The sequence below is a fragment of the Schistocerca nitens genome, unplaced genomic scaffold (genome assembly GCF_023898315.1).
Source record: "Schistocerca nitens isolate TAMUIC-IGC-003100 unplaced genomic scaffold, iqSchNite1.1 HiC_scaffold_465, whole genome shotgun sequence".
NCBI lineage: Eukaryota > Metazoa > Arthropoda > Insecta > Orthoptera > Acrididae > Schistocerca > Schistocerca nitens.
In genome coordinates, this window is record NW_026045998.1 from 803,207 (window position 1) to 822,392 (window position 19,186).

At 44.4% G+C, this 19,186-nt stretch overlaps 2 protein-coding genes across 4 annotated transcripts in view; both read left to right on the plus strand.

Annotated features, from left to right (window-relative positions):
* Nucleotides 1-19,186, plus strand: part of LOC126232159 (uncharacterized) — a 237,293-nt gene that overhangs the window by 94,848 nt on the left and 123,259 nt on the right. The gene's annotated exons all lie outside the window — the stretch shown is intronic.
* LOC126232155 (uncharacterized) overlaps nt 1-19,186 on the plus strand; it is a 75,150-nt gene that overhangs the window by 41,479 nt on the left and 14,485 nt on the right. For all 3 annotated transcript variants that reach the window (XM_049942460.1, XM_049942461.1, XM_049942462.1), the window contains 2 exons: nt 9,476-9,651; nt 17,718-17,926. In XM_049942460.1, coding sequence (XP_049798417.1) covers nt 9,476-9,651; nt 17,718-17,926 — 385 coding nt within the window. The remainder of the gene's footprint in view (nt 1-9,475; nt 9,652-17,717; nt 17,927-19,186) is intronic.

Here is a 19,186-nt window from a genome sequence, read left to right on the forward strand (position 1 = left end):
CTTGGAACTACTTAAACCTAACTAACCTAAGGACATCACACACATCCATGCCAGAGGCAGGATTCGAACCTGCGACCGTAGCAGTCGTGCGGTTCCAGACTGAAGCGTTTAGACCCGCTCGGCCACACCAGCCGGCATGGATTAGGTCTAGATGGCAGAAAGCGCAGTGGCGCCATGGCAAGGACGACGGATTCAACGTTTTGCAAGGTGCCGATTCAAAAGTGTGCAGAACCTTCCAATTCACTGCTCCTGCACAACGATGGAAATTCTGAATTTTATTTTTCGTTTTCTGTACTGCTTATCGACGTACGGGTAAGAGTCGACTGCAGCCACGTGTCACCACTACAGTGATTTTAGGTTCGTCCGTACGCCGGGCCTGCTACTGTGTGGACTCGGCCCGTGTCGCTCGCTGGCCTCCCTCGCCCTGTGTTTCTGTGACGCCCACAGCCGGGCTGGCGGAAGCGCGAAGCGGCTCAGACTGCAAACGGGATGTTAGCTGCCCGGTGACCGCTAACCGCACGCTGTCACAGCGAGGACGTGACGCACTTGAGAGACACACACACACACACACACACGTAAACGCGTGCAGTATTCCTGGCGCACATCCGCAAAGCTCTACTCACGCAAATACGAATTCGAGGCGATAAATCGCGATCCCGCCTAGAACCGGTCGGCCATGTATGTATGTATATAAATTTAAAAAATATAGTATTCGAAAAGGATTTCTTTTTTCTCTGGCTCCTGCCATCAATATAAAACTGATAAGGGAGGTATTTCATTTAAAAAATATGAAAAAGAACAACAACTGTATTGTGAAAACTGAAAGCTTTTTAATTTCCATTTTTTCTCGTATTTGTTATATACGTAACAGTTTTGTTATTTCGTAATTGATTCATTACAATATACACATTCTTTTGTGAATAAGGTAATTTTTTAATTTCCAATGTCTATTAAACACTTATTAGTAACTCAGAGATAGATAGATAGAGAGAGAGAGAGAGAGAGAGAGAGAGAGAAGTTTTCAGTGTGTACATACTTAGAACAGCAAAAGCAATGGCAGCTCAAAAACAACACACACACACACACACACACACACACACACACACACACACACACACACACACACGGACGCACGTAGTGTGCAATGAAACATTCATCATCTCAAACATGCAGTCAGAACTATGACAAACAGTTCATCAAACTATTCCACACACACCCAGTCAAGTGGAACACCTTTTTACTAACAAATAAACCCACCCAGACACATCAGTAAATAGTGTGGGTGCAGCAGATTTCCACACCTATGCCCCCCGATGAACCACTTGTGATCGTGGTAGGACACCCCTGCTTCCAGCTGGAATTGCAGTATACACCTCAGTATATAACCTCAGTCGGAAGGTCTCCTGATAAGCATTTGTGGTGCAGCGCCAATGCCCTAGAGGAGGCACCTGTTGAAGTCCCTGAACGTCTTTCAGGCTGTGCAAATCACCGTGTTTGTCATGCAGACTTGTGGGACAGTCCAGCTCTACCTCTCGGACACATCCCTCAACAGCATCTGCAGCCACATATTTGATCTCTTTCCTCAGTCTGGTCATTTCCCCTTTGGACATCCATGAGAGCCCTTGAAAAGGGAGACTTTGTTGCATGGTTTGCCTTTAGAGACAGTTTACATCCAGGTACAGGATGAAACTGAAATCGTCAGACAACCTGTACTGCCCCTCGATTATTTGCAAGTTATTTGCCTTGGCATACCTGTGCACACATTGGCAAAGTCACTCGTGGACCGCATGTTCCAGGAAGACATGCATCTCAACGTTGGTCAAGAATTCCCTGCTGGCTTGTGTCTTTCTTAACATGGGATCCCACGAAATCTCAGCCATATGCTACAGAACTTCTCGAAGATGTTGCCGTGTTCATCATTTTACATGTTCTGATAAATCAGAGATGCCGAAGTCGTGCTGTTCATTCACCAAGTGCCCGTTCTTTCCATTCATTATGGAAATGCCTCTTAGTTTACTAGAGAGTCCAGATATTCGTATGGAAAGACCCCTTCTCCGTCACAAGTTGAAACTCTTGAAACTCTACATCATCGAGATAAGTGGCTCCCTTTGCTGAGAATATCTTCAGGACGCGTTGGTTCAGCAAATTTCTAAAGAGACGTCAGCATGAAGCGTTGTGCATCCAGGAAGTGGTGTGATCCTCTTTGAAGCGGCATGTATCTGTCAACGGTGTCAGCAATGACAATGATCTTATCATCCTACTACCCAGACTCGTCAAAGTGCTGAACTAGAAAGTGGCCATCATGCTCACTGAAATTGTGGAAAAGATGGCTGTGTGCTGTGGCAGTTGGTACTTAAAGTTACATGGGTTTTCAGCTGCACTCTGGGACTTCCCCGTTACGTGGCAACAGTCTCTACAGGGAGCTTCCTCACCTCTGTCCAGTCACAGTCCCCAGGTATAACGATCAGCTGCCTGCTTGTACAGTGCATCATCATTCTCCTTCACGTTGGTCATGAGGACGTTTTCACTATAAATGTTATAAACATCCCGTACAAGACTTTCAAGCTCAGTGAGCAGCCATCTCGCACTATTCCCTTGACATACGATTTTAATTTTAGTGCGCAGAACTTGATGGGTAGCCACATATCGTATGCATCATTTTGTGACAGTGATACGGGAGGCAGAGGCACCACGTTCACACTGTACCTCAGGAGCTAGGAGGCGCTCTAAATCGACGTAAACGACGAAGGGACAGAAGTGTTGGTGAGAGGTATTCTTAAACTTCGAGAACCGTTTATCCTTGATAAGCATTTCCACACCTATTGTTTCCTGGCTCTAGCAGTCAATCAGGTGTCTTTCAAGATACATGCTGTCGGTAAACGACTTGAGACATCTACAGCAAAAATATCTTGCACCTTTTTTGTTTTCATTTCAGAGGAACGTAGGTGGGACATGTATTTTATCCAAACGTTGTGTTGCTTATCGCCTTCAGAGATTAGCAGCAGGTCTACACTTTTTGGATGTTTCTCGGCTAATATGGACAAGAAGAGGGGACCACCTAATTTACGCTCGACTTCTTTGTCGATGTGCCACACAGCGTGTTAATGTTTGTCTTCTTCTTATGGCTTTCCTACATTCGTCCATAAACGAGAAATTAGAACGTCAGTGGACATCTGGTGTTTGTTGTGTATCTGTATGCCCTGTATTTTTTGGTTAATTTCTATCAGTAGTGAGAAGCAACCGTGGAAATCACTTTAAATTCCTCTCGTCATGATTCTGGGCATTAGGACATGATTTTTGTTAGCAGTATATACTGTACTTTTGAAGAGAGATGTGACTGGACCCCACAATAAGTTGATCAAAATCTTATGAACATAAATCAAGGCAGAGCATACAGCTGAGTGTCTTACAGGACTCCCTTTCCTGCACCTCAGAAAAGTGACTCAGTACGACCGCTCTGGTACCGACTCACCCCATGACGTCACGACAGCTCTCCCCCTAACCTGGACAAAGCTCTTCCCCTCAACAACACGTCCAACTCCTAATAACTCTGGACACGAGAAGGAGAAAGAGACGCAGTTGATAAGTGTCTAAGGAAGGGGAAATAGAAATCCGTATTCGTATAATAATAAATTCTGAGTACTTACACGTAAAACTGTTGTTGTCTTCATTATTGGAATACACTTCCAGCAACTCATCACCAGTGGGCATGTTTGTCATTATGGGCATATCCAGCATGGGTACTAGAGGAGGTGTATGACGTCGGTAGGTGAATGTGTCTAAGAGAATATGAACAAACCCAAACGAAAACACAGGTGCAAAAGAACTAGTAGCTGGTAGTTGTGTCACAACACCGATATTCGCATTGAGCACATCTACAAACAAGAGCATCTCAAAAGTAACAACAACAAATTTAATACTGTAGAATAAGCGATATCTGCCTCTGAACAATCGAAGTCGTTCCCCAGAGATCATCATCATCGTCATCATCATTATCAGCTGCTGGGTTCAGCTCCCACAGCGAGTGACGCCAGGTCGTACCTAGAAAAGAAGAAGTAGAACCCATAAGAATCACTTACACTACTAGCCATTAAAATTGCTACACCAAGAGGAAATGCAGATGATAAACGGGTATTCATTGGACAAATATATTATTCTAGAACTGACAGTGATTACATTTTCATGGAATTTCGGTGCGTAGATCCTGAGAAATCAGTACCCAGAACAACCACCTCTGGCCGTAATAACGGCCCTGATACGCCTGGGCATTTAGTCAAACAGAGCTTTGATGGCGTGTACAGGTACAGCTGCCCATGCAGCCTCAACACGATACCACAGTTCATCAAGAGTAGTGACTGGCGTATTGTGACGAGCCAGTTGAGAGATCTGGAGAATGTGCTGGCCAGGGCAGCAGGCGAACATTTTCTGTATCGAGAAAGGCCCGTACAGGACCTGGAACATGCGGTCAGGAATTGTCCTGCTGAAATGTAGGATTTCGCAGGGATCGAATGAAGGTAGAGCCACGGGTCGTAAGTCATCTGCAATGTAACGTCCACTGTTCAAAGTGCCGTCATTGCGAACAAGAGGTGACAGAGACGTGTAACCAATGGCACCCCATACCATCACGCCGGGTGATACGCCAGTATGGCGATGACGAATACACGCTTCCAATGTGCGTTCACCGCGATGTCGCCAAACACGGATGCGACCATCATGATGCTGAAAACAAAACCTGGATTCATCCGAAAAAATGACGTTTTGCCATTCGTGCACCCAGGTTTGTCGTTGACTACACCATAGCAGGCGCTCCTGTCTGTGATGCAGCATCAAGGGTAACCGCAGCCACGGTGTCCGAGCTGATAGTCCGTGCTGCTGCAAACGTCGTCGAACTGTTCGTGCAGACGGTTGTTGTCTTGCAAACGTCCCCATCTGGACATGGCTGCACGATCCGTTACAGCCGTGCGGATAAGATGCCTGTCATCTCGACTGCTAGTGATACGGGGCCTTTGGGATACAGCACGGCGTTCCGTATTACCTTGCTGAACCCACCGATTCCGTATTCTGCTAACATTCATTGGATCTCGACCAACGTGAGCAGCAATGCTGCGATACGATAAACCGCAATCGCGATAGGCTACGATCCGACCTTTATCAAAGTCGGAAACGTGATGGTGCGCATTTCTCCTCCTTACACGAGGCATATTAACAACGTTTCACCAGGCAACGCCGGTCAACTGCTGTTTGTGTATGAGAAATCGGTTGGAAACTTTCCTCATGTCAGCACGTTGTGGGTGTCGCCACCGGCGTCAACATTGTGTGAATGCTGTGAAAAGCTAATCATTTGCATATCACAGCATCTTCTTCCTGTCGGTCAAATTTCGCGTCTGTAGCACGCCATCTTCGTGGTGTAGCTATTTTAATGGCCAGTAGTGTATAAACAAAAACACTATAGAAAATATGTATACTTGCTTTCATCCTCAGCCAAGGTGACCACGATGAATGACGTCATACCGTCGTCGGTAAACAGTGACAACAGTGCGGCGTCATCATTGTTGTCCAACGTGTGTGGCCATGACTGCAGTCACCATCGTTGTCACGGATACCGCACGAGCGCTTGACTCCGGTATCAGGGCTGGCTGGCAGTCGGAGAGAGAGTAAGGCTCGGGTCGCCCTCCGCAGGGCTGTTTACAAACCCCTTCAGCCACGCAGTGTGTGCTGATCAGCAATTCAAATCGCAATCCATCACGCTTCTTCTCTCACCACTAACATTACTTACATATAGCGCATTGCGACAGTGCCCAGCGTGTTGGTACACATTTGAACATGCCTCTCTCAACTTGCTACTACCCTCATTACTTACCAAGTGTGGACGCAAGGCAGCACAAACGGGTTTATTTCTCGTAAGAAGAAGAACTTCCACATATTAAACGAGTGGGATTCTGCTGTGACAGAAATGCACGAAATGGAATATGCTGGCTGCAAGTAGCTGCTGATCGGTTACGTTTTGAGTGACACATTGTAGAAACTTGGGAAATCATCTCGACAGTTCTCCAAAAAGAGTGTAGATGTCACCTGGTAAATAAACATAGCTGACAAAAGAATTGTACAAAATGAGCTCGGAGTATCAAAATAAGTACAAAAATTTTATTAAGAAAATAATATTTGCACATATCTGCAACACAAGTAAATCCGTTTTTCTCTCCACCACCGTACACTTGCCTAAGGTGTCGGACTGACATACAGTTGAATGATTCCAAATTCAGGATGGCAGTGTTCTTGAAAATATCCCACATTCTTGCCACCACCTCACGACCTTTGACGTGCATGACGCTCTCTCTGTGATCACAGTTTCGGAGTGACGTCAGCATATCCTCACAGGTCATTCCTGTATCGTGGCGGCTACTGCGATAGTGGAATCGAGTCAATCAGGCTACTGTCTTCCAAGACATGTAACACTTCGTTGTTCTGAGCAGCTGGGCAGAAGTGACGACTGTGTAGAAACTTGTTGAAACACAGACTGAGTCGATGCGTGTGACAACAGCTACATCTTCAATCATCTTTAAACATGAAGCGGCCGCACTCGTCGTGGAGGCCTCGCCCGTGAGCAACAATGTTGTACCAGGAGACAGGCAGCTTGGACCCTGGCAAGCAGGTCTTCAGCTGTATCTACAGGTGTTTCGTACACCTACATCTTGGCATAACCTCAGAGAATGCAGTCGATGGTTGTAAGATCCAGCGATCGCAATGGCCATCAGAGAGGACCCCCCTTTCCAGTCCTACAATGAGTGTGAGTATTCTTCAGGTGCTTGGTGCTTGCAAACATTAACATCAAAGTGGAATGATCTTGGATAATGCCCTAAAATACCTTGACTGAGAATCTTTGCTGTTGGCCTCCGATATGGGTGGTGTGGGTGTTGTCCTCATTCTAGATCTGCCTGTTTGGCTTTTGAAAACATCACGCTTGAATGAGGCCTCATCCACAAACAATACAAACTGTATGAAGTTGGACAGTACAGCGCTGTGAACGATACTGGATTGACACAAGCAGACTTAGGGCTCAAAATCCGTTTGTCCCAGTGCTTGCACATTTCATCTTTGATTACTCATTGTGCACTGTACACAGCAACACACCTCACCATGAACACGACACAAGCTATCTGATGCAATGGACAGCTGACAGCAGGGTCATTGGTGTGCTTGCGGCACAGGTTAATGCGCCACTGCGATGCTTGAGTGCTACGAGCCTAGTTGTGTACAGTAGGTCCGTTTGGTGGTCAGGTGTGTACACTGTTTATCAGCTGCTACTGTTAGAGTGCACAACGGACACCCGAGATCTTTGCCAGAGTGTGAAGAACTGCAGGCATCATTGCAGTACATGCATTCATTCAGACTGACAGTCGTTGCTCTGAAGAATTACTATGAGCTACATTGTTGTTAGGTGGTGTATGCTGTGTATGTCCTTAACACAATAAATATGCACTTTCGAGTGTTGGTTCCCTATCTCAATATAATCTATTGTGCAACCAGTCACCTGTTTCAGTGTGACCCAAAAGGATTGGGGACCCCACGTACAGAGAACAAGAGCAGTTCTGTCCCACTTCCCTCAGACTCTCCCGACGGCACCCATGTCTGTGGTGAGCACTCACCTTCCACAACAACATACTGGGTGATGCTAGGGTAGATAGAAGAAAGGAAAACAGAATGGGAAAGTGCGAGAGGGACCCACGCACTAAGGGTTCTGTACAAACTCCCCATCCTGGGAATCGAGATTCCCAATACTTTTTGCCTGTTATCGACGCTTTGTAACTTTACTGGCAAGATACTGGTCCCAGGAATACCAAGATCGGTTCAAAAATTCTACGTTATTTCCTCAGCTCCCAGGAATACCAAGATCGGTTCAAAAATTCTACATTATTTCTTCAGCCCAGCCCAAACAAACAAGAACAAGCAAGCAGAGGACTTTAGTTTATGTATGTAGGGAGAGAAGATTTAATAACACATTTCTGTTTACGTACTAAATCATGAATACAACATACATTTTATCTTTGGATGCAGTAATGTTCGTATGTTATACTTTCAACAGGTGATGAATACAATGTATGTCCAAATCGAAAACGACATTTTTGTGTGATATAATTACAAGTTAACAAGTTTCAGATTTTTTGCTTTACTTGCACCGGAAAACTTAGTTGTTGCCAAATCTCATGATTCCAAGTCAATGGAGGGCACCCTATAGGTTTCGATGAGTGAGTTTTCGATTGTAAAACACGAGACATAAACAGCCATATCTGTTGACTGGAGTCAGTTACAAGCTTACAATTTTTACGCCGCCAAGGGTCCGTATACCTTTGTATGTGACATAATTTGAACATGATACCCAGAACTGATCCAGAGAAAAAGATTCCCAACAGATGGACAGACAAATAGACAGACTGATAAAAAATAATAAGTATTTTCTAGAGTTAAATAGTTACCAATTATGGATTTTAAGATTTTTTCTTTTATTTGCACTGTGAAATCTGGCTTCTTCCAAAATGTCATGATTCTAAATCAACAGGGAGCATCTTATAGATCTTTGTGAGTGATTTTTCAAGTATGAAAATGTGTAATTAAATGGCCATATCTTTACTGCATTGACTTAGAAGCCTACAATTTGTACAACGCCAAAGGAGCATAGACCTTAATGTGTGACATAAATGTGAACTTCGTACCCGAAAATGGTCCAGAAAAAATGATCTTAACACTCGGACAGTCAATACATTCCTTCAAATCTGCAATATTCGAGACGTGTTCAGATACAGACGACATCGTGTTAGATGACGAGCAACAAACGCAAATTTTCGGCAAAAGCGATCAGCCAGGCAACAGACAAACGCTACAACATTTTGAGTCAAACTGACATTTCGTGTGTGCACAACTACCTCAGATAATGTTTCAGATATGGAGCGGCTGATGTCTATCGTTGCATTTGTAGAAGGTCATAACATGTGTTCAGGTTTCTCACAGCGTTGGTAACGAGTAGGATTTTGACGGATTTGTCAACAGTCTGGCCATTCTATTTTCGAAAATCGTTCAAAAGTTTGAACAGAATCTCGTCAGAGTTCCAGCCACGCCATGTGGCTTTACACGTAGGAACTCGACGCTGCTGGCAGCTCCAGAACATTTCAGTTGGATACATCGTCACGGGAGTATACATTCATACATTCAGACATCTGTAATGTCAACTAGCAAGAAATATCTGCACCTCTCTTATCGGATGTCACAGTTTGAGAAATGTATTTATTTAATAAAACCCCACTAGGCATCTGCTGTGCATTAATGTTTTTATGCCTGTACAAAACTGAATGTGCTACACTCATGCGCTGGCAGTAATTTCAGTGTCATGTAATAGTGCTACACGTAACTGTATATTAAAGACAGGCTGCTGCTTGTGGATGTTACGAAAGTAATTTGAACTATTTTCTGTGTGTCTCAGGGTAACCACGCAAGTGATCAGCAACTCCACGGTTGGATTAAGGACATGAAACGTGTGAAAGACATGCTGCGCACGAAATTAACCAGATGGTTACAGGACTTGCAATTCTCCAGCAAACAGGTGGAGCACTACGAGGTGGAAGAAGAGAAGGACAGGCGATGGCACTTGATACTCAGGTATAAACCAGTGTACACTGAAATGTCTGTCGTACTCACTATGGTTTATTGGAGTTTATCTCACTTTTATCCATGGAAGTATTCATTAAAGTTATAGAAAACACAGGGATCATTTAATTCAAAATGGAGTAAAGAACTAGCATTAATAGACAGTAGTGAAGGACATGGTTACAGAAACTCGTGATTTACAAAGGTTTTTGACTCCGTTTAGCCTTCGATTTTTTTATTCGCATTGTGCCTTAAAATGTGCCACGTATTACGTAACAGACCAGCGGAGAAAACTGACACAATAAACGGATGTTACTGCATTTACTAGAGAAAGTATTGATGGTTACAGACACTTCCGAAGTTTTCATAATTTGTGGAAACAATGATGTGGAACCTGACACGAAAAGTGAGCGTGTCCTCGTCTTATTCGGGACAAAAAACTTCGGGAGAAATTACGGTAATACCATGTAGTAGCGACTCTAGTCCAGATACTGGCATCCAGTCGGTGAGGAAAGGAGGCCACAAGTCATGTTCATCTCAATACATGGAGGAAAAATGTAAACAGCGATGAGGGAAGGAAGCGGATAGCCATCGTTCTTATATTTTGTCCTGTGGTTGGTGTGTTTAAATCAGTCCGTAGCATAGAGCGTAAATACTGGAGGTTGTGAGCGGGAGGAAAGCGGAATAGTCTCTCGAGTGGTTGACATATGGGGCCGTGGAATGGAGTATTGTAGGAGATATGTTGGCACTATGGAGGGTGACCAGGTGGCTTCCTGTGTGGGAATGGGCAAGCTGCCAGCAGGCACCCCAGGTCTTGTGGCGGTGTTGTTGGATTCTTTTAGGTGGCTTATTGTGAGGTAGCTATGGAGGTGGAGAACATGGATTAGGATGGACAATTAGACTAAGTCGTGATTACTATCAATAGGATGAAAGACGTTTGCAGTTGTATCTGAAGATGTCGGTAGGGGAGCTACTTTGGGATGAGTGTGTCTGGGAAATGGACTAGGTCTTCTGAAACGAAGGTAATCAACCGACATCCACAGTTAAGTTCATCATGAGAATTGATGTGGGTAAACAGCTGTGGAGAGGCAGTGGTCAGTGTGAGGAACGAAATTATGTGCTATAGGATGATGACAGAGACAGGCAGTGGCACAGATCACGGTCAGGGTGGTAAAATACACACTCAGGATAAAGTATTGTGCAGGATGATTGAATATGATTTGTAGCCAACTGGAGCTGTTTTCGAGGAACTGTATTGCTACTACACAACGTTTATTGTTTGGGGATTTTTGGTTTGCTACTCCACATCTGTCATCAGAACTGTGAGTGGGTTACCGGTTCACTGTGTACGGACACATGCAGATAGTGTGGCGGGATAAAACCATCGATATTGTGTCAGGCAGTGGGAATGAAGGTAACAGTGGTTGGGAAGGTGAACTGAAAATCGGAGATGGGTAGATTTGAAGACACGGGTGCACTACACAAAGGAAGCAGCTAATCGGATAGCAGAGTACTTGTGGAGTGCACATGGGGGGTTTCAGGCTGGCCAGTAGTTTGAGGTACTCTCATGAACAATCGCCAGTTGGTACACCTTTAGGGAAATCAGATAGCTTTCAGGGTAAAGTTAGTTCGACTCTGAAACTTTTATCAGTCAACTGTAGAAGTATTTGTAACATAGTTCCCAAATTTGCTCTCCTCCATGAACGTTCTCAGCCTCAAATTATTCTTGAATTGAGAGCTGGCTAAGACCCAAAGTAAAAAAACTCTGAGATATTTAGCGAGTCTTGGAATGTTTATCGGAAAGACATATTCGACGCCGTAGGAGGGGAAGTGTTTATTGCAGTTGACAAAAAATATTCTCTTTACTGAGGTTGAATTTGAGTGCAATAGTGAAGTTACGTCGTCGCACATAGCAGGACTAGGTGAAACCGTATCAGTTGTTGGATGTTTTTACCACCCACCCGACTCCGCTGGGACAGATGTGGAGCCATTCAAAGAATCAGCATTGCATAAATATCCAGATCACGCGACACTAGCTGGCGGTGACCTTAACCTACAGAGTATAGGCTGGGACGTCTATGGATTCACTGCAGGTCGTGCAGACAGACAGTCTTGTGAAGGACTTTTGAACACATTTTCCGAAAACTGTGTCGAGCAGCTAGTTCGGCAGCCAGCACAAACAGGCACGACCTTATCGATGGCGTCACCATAGAGATGGGGATTAGTGATCGTGATGTCATCATAGCGACTATGGTTACGAAAGTCAGTAAATCAGTCGAGAACGCTAGGAGAGTTGATATGCAGTTGTCAGCGTCTCACTTAGACAGTAAAATACAATCATTTAATTCCAGAATTATGGCCATAGAGGAATTATGGCTAAAGTTTAAAGAGATTGTAAATCGTGATCGGGAAAAGTATGCGCCTACTAAGTGGATCAAGGGCGGAAAAGACTCATCGTGCTTTAATAACAAAATTCGGAAAATGCTGAGGAACGAAAGGCTGTTACATTCTCGGTTCAAAAGAGAACGCGCAAATGAGGACAGCAGGGTTTGTAGATATTCGTGCGTCTGTGAAAAGATCTGTGCGCGAATCATACAACAGCTACCACCGGAGAACCGGAAAAAGTTTTGGTCCTCTGCAAAATCGTTAAGCGGATCTAACGCTTCTATTCAGTCACACGTTGACCAGTCTGCTTTGGCGCTAGAATATTCCAAAAGGAAGGCTGAAGTTAAAAATTCCTCGTTTAAGAAATCGTTCACGCAGGAGAATGGTACAAACGTGCCGTCGCTTGACCGTCGCAAAGAGTCCCGTTTGGAAATCATAGTAATGAGTACCCCTGGCGTAGAGAAACAGCTGAAAATAAATAAGTGGCAATGCCTAGGTGGAATGCCAGTTTGGTTTTACAAAGAGTAGTGTACGGCATTGGCCCCTTACTTAGCTTGCATTTACCGCGAATCTTGTGATCAGCTCTAAGAACCAAGCGAATGGAAAAAAGTGCAAGTGACTCTAGTGTATAATAAAGGTAAAAGAACGGACCCACAAAATTACAGACCAATATCCCTAACACTTGTTTGCTGCAGAATGCTTGAACATATTCTCAGTTTGAACATAATCAACTTTCTTCAGACTAAGGAGCTTATGTGCACAAATCAACACGGTTTTGGTAAGCATCGCTTCTGTGAAACTCACCTTTTCCTTTTCTCGCATGATGCACTGAGAGCTATGGATGAAGGGCAACAGGCAGATTCCATATTTCTAGATTTCTCGAAAGCATTTGTCACGGTGTCCCATTGCGGGGTGATAACGGAAGAGCGAGCATATGGAATAAGTTGAGTGACTGCAGGGTGACTCAAGATGACCTAATTTCTAGTTGGTGTGATGAATGGCAGGTGGCCCTTGCTGTAGAAGAAAGCGGATGAGTAGCAAAAACGAACCCGTAATATCCGGATACAGCATTCCAAGTGTCCTGCTTACCACAGTCGCTTCGTTGAAATATCTGGCCGTAATGTTGCGAAGCGAGATGAAATTGAATAAACGTGTGAGGATTCTGGTAGGAAAGGTGAACGGTCGACTTGGGTTTATTGGGAGAGTTTTGTGAAAGTGTGGTTCGTATGTAAGGGAGACCCCGTGTAGGACGCCAGAGCGACTTCTTGTTCAGCATTGCTCGAGTGTTTGGGATCTGCTCCAGGTCAGATAGAAAGAAGACATCGAAACAATTCAGGGGGAGCAGGTAGATTTCTTACCGGAGTTTCGATCAGCATGCAAGTGTTACGTATATGCTTCTGGAGCTCAGCAGGGACGAAGACACTCATTTCGAAGAAAACAACAGAGAAAATGTAGAGAACCTGGCTGCAGAACGATCCTAATGACGCCAGCATACATTTCTGGTAGGGACCACGAAGACAAGATACGAGGTATTACGGCTCCTAAGGAGGCATATAGACAGGCGTCTGCCCCTCGCTCTGTCAGCAAGCGGAACAGGAAAGGAAACTACTAGTTGTGGAACAGGGTACCCTCCGCCACGCACCGCACGGTGGCTTGCGGATCATGTATGTAGATGTAGATACAAAAGACGATAGTTGAGAGGAATTGTTGGTTTCATGTCCGTAAATTTAGTGAAATCATTTTTGGCTTTATTTCATTTGAAATCGTGAGGTTTTATCTATTCTATTTCATTTGTTTGGTCTTATGACTGCATGCATGAGGGTTGTGGTGTAATAGGTGGCCCCAGTTGTGTGTAGATAAGGACATTGACAGGAGTTTACGACGGCGTTGACAAAGCTACAGTGGTGGTGGATGTGGTTGGAACTTCTGGCTCCGGCAGTGGTGGGGGCGATGGGGCGGGCCGCGGTTTGGGGCTGGCGACGGTGTTGGCGACAGAGCCAGCGACGCTGCTGGCGAAGGAGTCGACGGTGGCGCAGGTGGCAGCGACGATGGTGGAGCATTTGACGGAGGCAGTGGCGAAGGGGCTGCCAGACTACGGCTCTCTGTGAGTGGTGAAGCAATGAAGACGACGACGAAGGGTGGGAGATGATCGGCGAAGAACCACTGGGAGAGTCCAGGTGAGAGCTGAGGTGCTGGCCAAGTATAGTGGGGCGTGTCAGTAAAACGGAGGATATACTTCATACTGGAAATTTTGGGAGGACATTTTGAGGTTCACATGAGTAAAGCGAGTCAGAATATACTCCAGCCGAGATAGTGCTCATCGCGAGTAAAAGGGTGAGGGATGTTGCTCAAAACAAAGAACGTTCTCAGATTTCGTGTGAACAAAACTAGAGGAGCTTCTCACAACCGGAAAATATTGAAGCGAGATCTGTAGCAGTCTTCGGGCTGAGTAAGTTCTGTTAAGTTGTACCTACATTTTGGCAATGATGGCAGAATTCATATTGCTCGAGAGGCAAAAAAAGAAATATACAGCCCAACGAAGTGCTGAATTGAGGAGCTGTAGAAGTTTATATAGCTTTGGCGATAATAACATTATCTGCGGACTACCTCTCAAAAGAAGTGAAAATTGAAACATTTTTATTGCTATTTAGTAGACCCAAGTTTTCAGACTGACGTACGAGAACATTTAGGTGTAGGCCTACACCAAACAACCGTGTCGCTGACTGTGTTGCAACGCGCTTGCTCCTAAACTGAATATGGCAGTCAGTGTTGTATCATTATAGCTGTGTAGTACATTCGCAACTGTCCAGAAGTTTCGAGATTTTCTTTAGAGCTTGTTTCAGTGGATATTGTTTGTTCACTTCTTTGCTGCATTTCAATCCGTTCTTTCGTTGCCTTATGGAATGAACGGCTCCATTGTGTTAAAAACAGCCCTTTCCTGAAATTCTTCCCCAACCAAATGTTTATTCAGATCATTGTCAGTATGCACGTACATCCTCCATCTGGGGCGTAGAAATGATGACTTCAATCACGGCACGGATTCTGAGTCCCAGCTTGTCAGTGGAGTAGGTGTGGTACTGTTCCTCCAAGCAGAACAGCGTGCTGGTGTACGTGGCGTGGAAATGATTTGCGAGCCTTAGCACCATGGCATCACATGTCGTATGGGAGGGACTGCTTTCCGGTCAAACTGGGGACCCAGACATCACACGGAACTCATTATGATGCAGCTTCATGCTTTAATTGGCAACGTCGTTGTCAAGTAACAGTGATAACCGAGGGCCATACTACAAGGAGTAGAGGGAGTACGGATTGTTCTGCATTGTATCTGGCAGTATGGAAACTTTCCATCGTTGATGGGCTATAGGGAATGCAGTCGTAGATTAATCAGGAAAAAATTGTCTCACACCCGATTCTGAGGGCTCCATTCTCATCACAACATGTACCCGACACATATGTATCGAATCGATGTACGGAACACTGACCTTAGGACAGAGTTTTACGGCCAATAATTTCTATATGATAATTTTCACTGCCAAACGAGAGACCCGCACCAACCACTCACGAAGCGAGTCCGAGCGAATTCTTCAGAGCCAAGTAATCAAACATTTTTATGCAATAGTGAAGCGTCATTTTGTCAAGTTTTACGTCAGCAGACATGTACTTCTGCACGTCAAGCATAGCAGTGCGAGGTGGTGGGATGCACACTGCCGGATGTAAGTGGAAACATTATAAAAATGCCACAACTGATAAGGGTATAATGAGTAAAATGAAAGACCTATTGTGAAATAAAAACACATGTTTGGTATTTGCAAAGACGGATTTGAAATAGTTTAAGTCATCGTATCGCGCTGTCCTTAGCCGTTGGATTGGCTGAAAGGGACTGAATAAGTGGACCTGCTTGACGGTACATTCACGTTTGTCCACTGAACTCATCTTCCTGTGTCATACAGTCTTTACGGAAAATTATCGCAGATGTCACATCACCTAATGCAGATAGGAAACTCCCTGGCAGGTCAGAGCCGTGTGTCGGATCCCCGACGTTTCAAGTGACTGCACTCTCCACTGCAGAGTGAGGATTCGTCCAGGAAGCAACTCCCGAGGCCTCTGGTCACTGCAGTGCCCATCCTTCCGGGAGCGCTGGTCCCACCAGCCGTGCAGGGGAGCTTCTGTGACAGCTGGAAGGCAGCGGCTGAGGTACTGGCGGAAGTAAGGCTGTGACGGTGGCTCTCAGTTCGTGCCTGGCTAGCTCTATGTCTATCTTTTTAAGGGCGGCATATTCACCATTGACTTTAAAAATTATTTGTTTTAATATTGCAAGAAAAATTCGGAGTAGGTATTAAAATTCAGGGAGAAGTAGTAAAATCTTTGAGGTTCGCCGATGACATTGTAATTCTGTCAGAGGCAGCAAAGGACTTGGAAGAGCAGTTGAACGGAATGGACAGTGTCTTGAAAGGAGGATATAAGATGAACATCAACAAAAGCAAAACGAGGCTAATGGAATGTAGTCAAATTAAATCGGGTGATGCTGAGGGAATTAGATTAGGAAATGAGACACTTAAAGCAGTAAAGGAGTTTTGCTATTTGGGGAGTAAAATAACTGATGATGGTCTAAGTAGAGAGGATATAAAATGTAGACTGGCAATGGCAAGGAAAGCGTTTCTGAAGAAGAGAAATTTGTTAACATCGAGTATAGATTTAAGTGTCAGGAAGTCGTTTCTGAAAGTATTTGTATGGACTGTAGCCATGTATGGAAGTGAAACATGGACGATAAATAGTTTGGAAAAGAAGAGAATAGAAGCTTTCGAAATGTGGTGTTACAGAAGAATGCTGAAGATTAGATGGGTAGATCACATAACTAATGAGGAGGTACTGAATAGGATTGGGGAGAAGAGGAGTTTGTGGCACAACTTGACTAGAAGAAGAGATCGGTTGGTAGGACATGTCCTGAGGCGTCAAGGGATCACAAATTTAGCATTGGAGGGCAGCGTGGAGGGTAAAAATCGTAGAGGGAGACCAAGAGATGAATACACTAAGCAGATTCAGAAGGATGTAGGTTGCAGTAGGTACTGGGAGATGAAGCTTGCACATGATAGAGTAGCATGGAGAGAGCTGCATCAAACCAGTCTCAGGACTGAAGACCACAACAACAACATTGCAGTTTCGGCCTTTTGAGCCATTTTCAAGTGGTAATGTGGAAGATTTTGCTTCAGCTCATGACAGACATGTCTACATGTCAGCGTCTAAAATCATCTATAACAAATTTGAACAAGTCATTCATATCCTTAACATAAATATCACATGTTCACTCTCTTGCAATGCATACGAAATTCTTCTTTGAAGAAAAGAGGTATTCTGCGGGAAGCGCTGCAGTTCTGCTGTTTGATGTGGATGATCTGCAAGAAATAGTTACAATCGGTATATCACTCAAGTATTCTGAAATCTAAAGTTGAAACCTCGATGCGCTAAAATGCTAAAAAGACCAATGGGTTTGCGATTGTTTGCTGTGTTTCTATGCATCCTTTAAAGAATGAGAAAGTTCCAGGTTTGTGTCCCAGTCTCGAACACAGTACTGACCTGCCAGGAAGTTTCTAATCCACTGCTGAGTGGAAATCCGTTCTGAATACTTGTACGTTCTTGCATAAACTATACATGCTAGGTTTTTAACTTTTAACCTCGCACCTTGTGTGCTACAGGCGGCCGCTGTTGAGTGAACGCCTGCTGCGGTATCAGCCGTGGAGACTCTCCTCTGACGACTACTTCAGTGCGCTGTGCAAGGAGCGGCAGCCAGAGGCGTCGCAAATGTTCAGCCTTGCTGACGATCTGTACGCTTTCCATCGTGTCCACTGGGTCACTACAGCTGAGTACATCGATACATTCTACAAAGATGTTTTCAAGATTGTAGGTAAGTTTAATACTGGGACCCGGCCACTTCACGGTTATGCGCTGACAACTGTTCAGTTGTTCGAGGAATGAGATTCAAATATGCTTCTGAACATGTAGTTTTAGCTCTTGCGTGATTTTGCACGCCATGCAAGATAATCTCCGGTGCTCTTTCCAAAGTCAGTTTTTAGATTCCTCGGCAACTCTCCGTCTGGGTCCATGACAAGCTAACTACTTCATTTCGATGTATTAGTGACTTCTTCATTATACAGGGACTAAAAAAAGACTACGTACAGAAGATTAAAAAAAAAAAAAAATTTTATGTGACACAAATGTCACAGGTGTACCCTCCACCTGCACGTGACCCATGAAGGTTTCGACGCCAGTTATGTACAGAGGCTGTGTGATGTTTTAGAGACGTTAGTGAATATTCAGCTGGGCACTAACACACTCGAAACAAGTGGGTGTCTCACAAATAATGTTTGCAGCCTCAGCCTGAGAGGCAACCACCTCACCTGGGGTGTCTGCCAGTGTCTGGTACACTGAACAACTCGTCTCCCTCCCGTAGGAGGCACGCAGCACCTCTAAAACAGTGCCCATCCCACAGCACTTTGAACACCGTCTCTGAGCGCCAGTGAAGATAAGACCTTCATACGTGTGCGACACGTGCCTCATATAAAAAAGTGTTCCTCTTTATCTTCTAGTAACACTCTAAAATTCTGTACATGTAGTTTTTTTCAGACCTAGTCCAAGGCTTTTTAAAAATGGCGAATGGTCTCTGCAGCATAACGGCTACAGACAAGCTAATTTTCTGTCAATACTGTAACTGGTGTAGTGATCTACATTTCTCATGTGTGATCCTAGCACGATACTGTTCGTATTCACTAATTTTCTTTGACGAACAATATTTCGATCTGTAACTGAACAGTTAATTGTATGAGGTACACTGTTAATATTATCCTTAGAAGTGTTAATACTATGAACTGTAGTAGGGCTAAGGAAACACAGCTATCGCACCTGTCTGCTAAACAACTCTATTTGTTCGAATCACTACATTTTTTAAATTTATTATTTTATTCTCGTTGTTGGACTTTATCTCTTACTCGATCATCTATCTATCGTGCACCAGACATGAAACGAGTTCTAATCGTTTGATTCTCTCTTTGTACCTCCCTGATAGCTACTTGTTCGGTAGGGAGTAACTCCATTTAAATGAGAGGAAGGGAGGACAGTGGGCTTGTGCTCTCTCAGCGGAAAAATTATTTATGCCTGCCGTTATCAC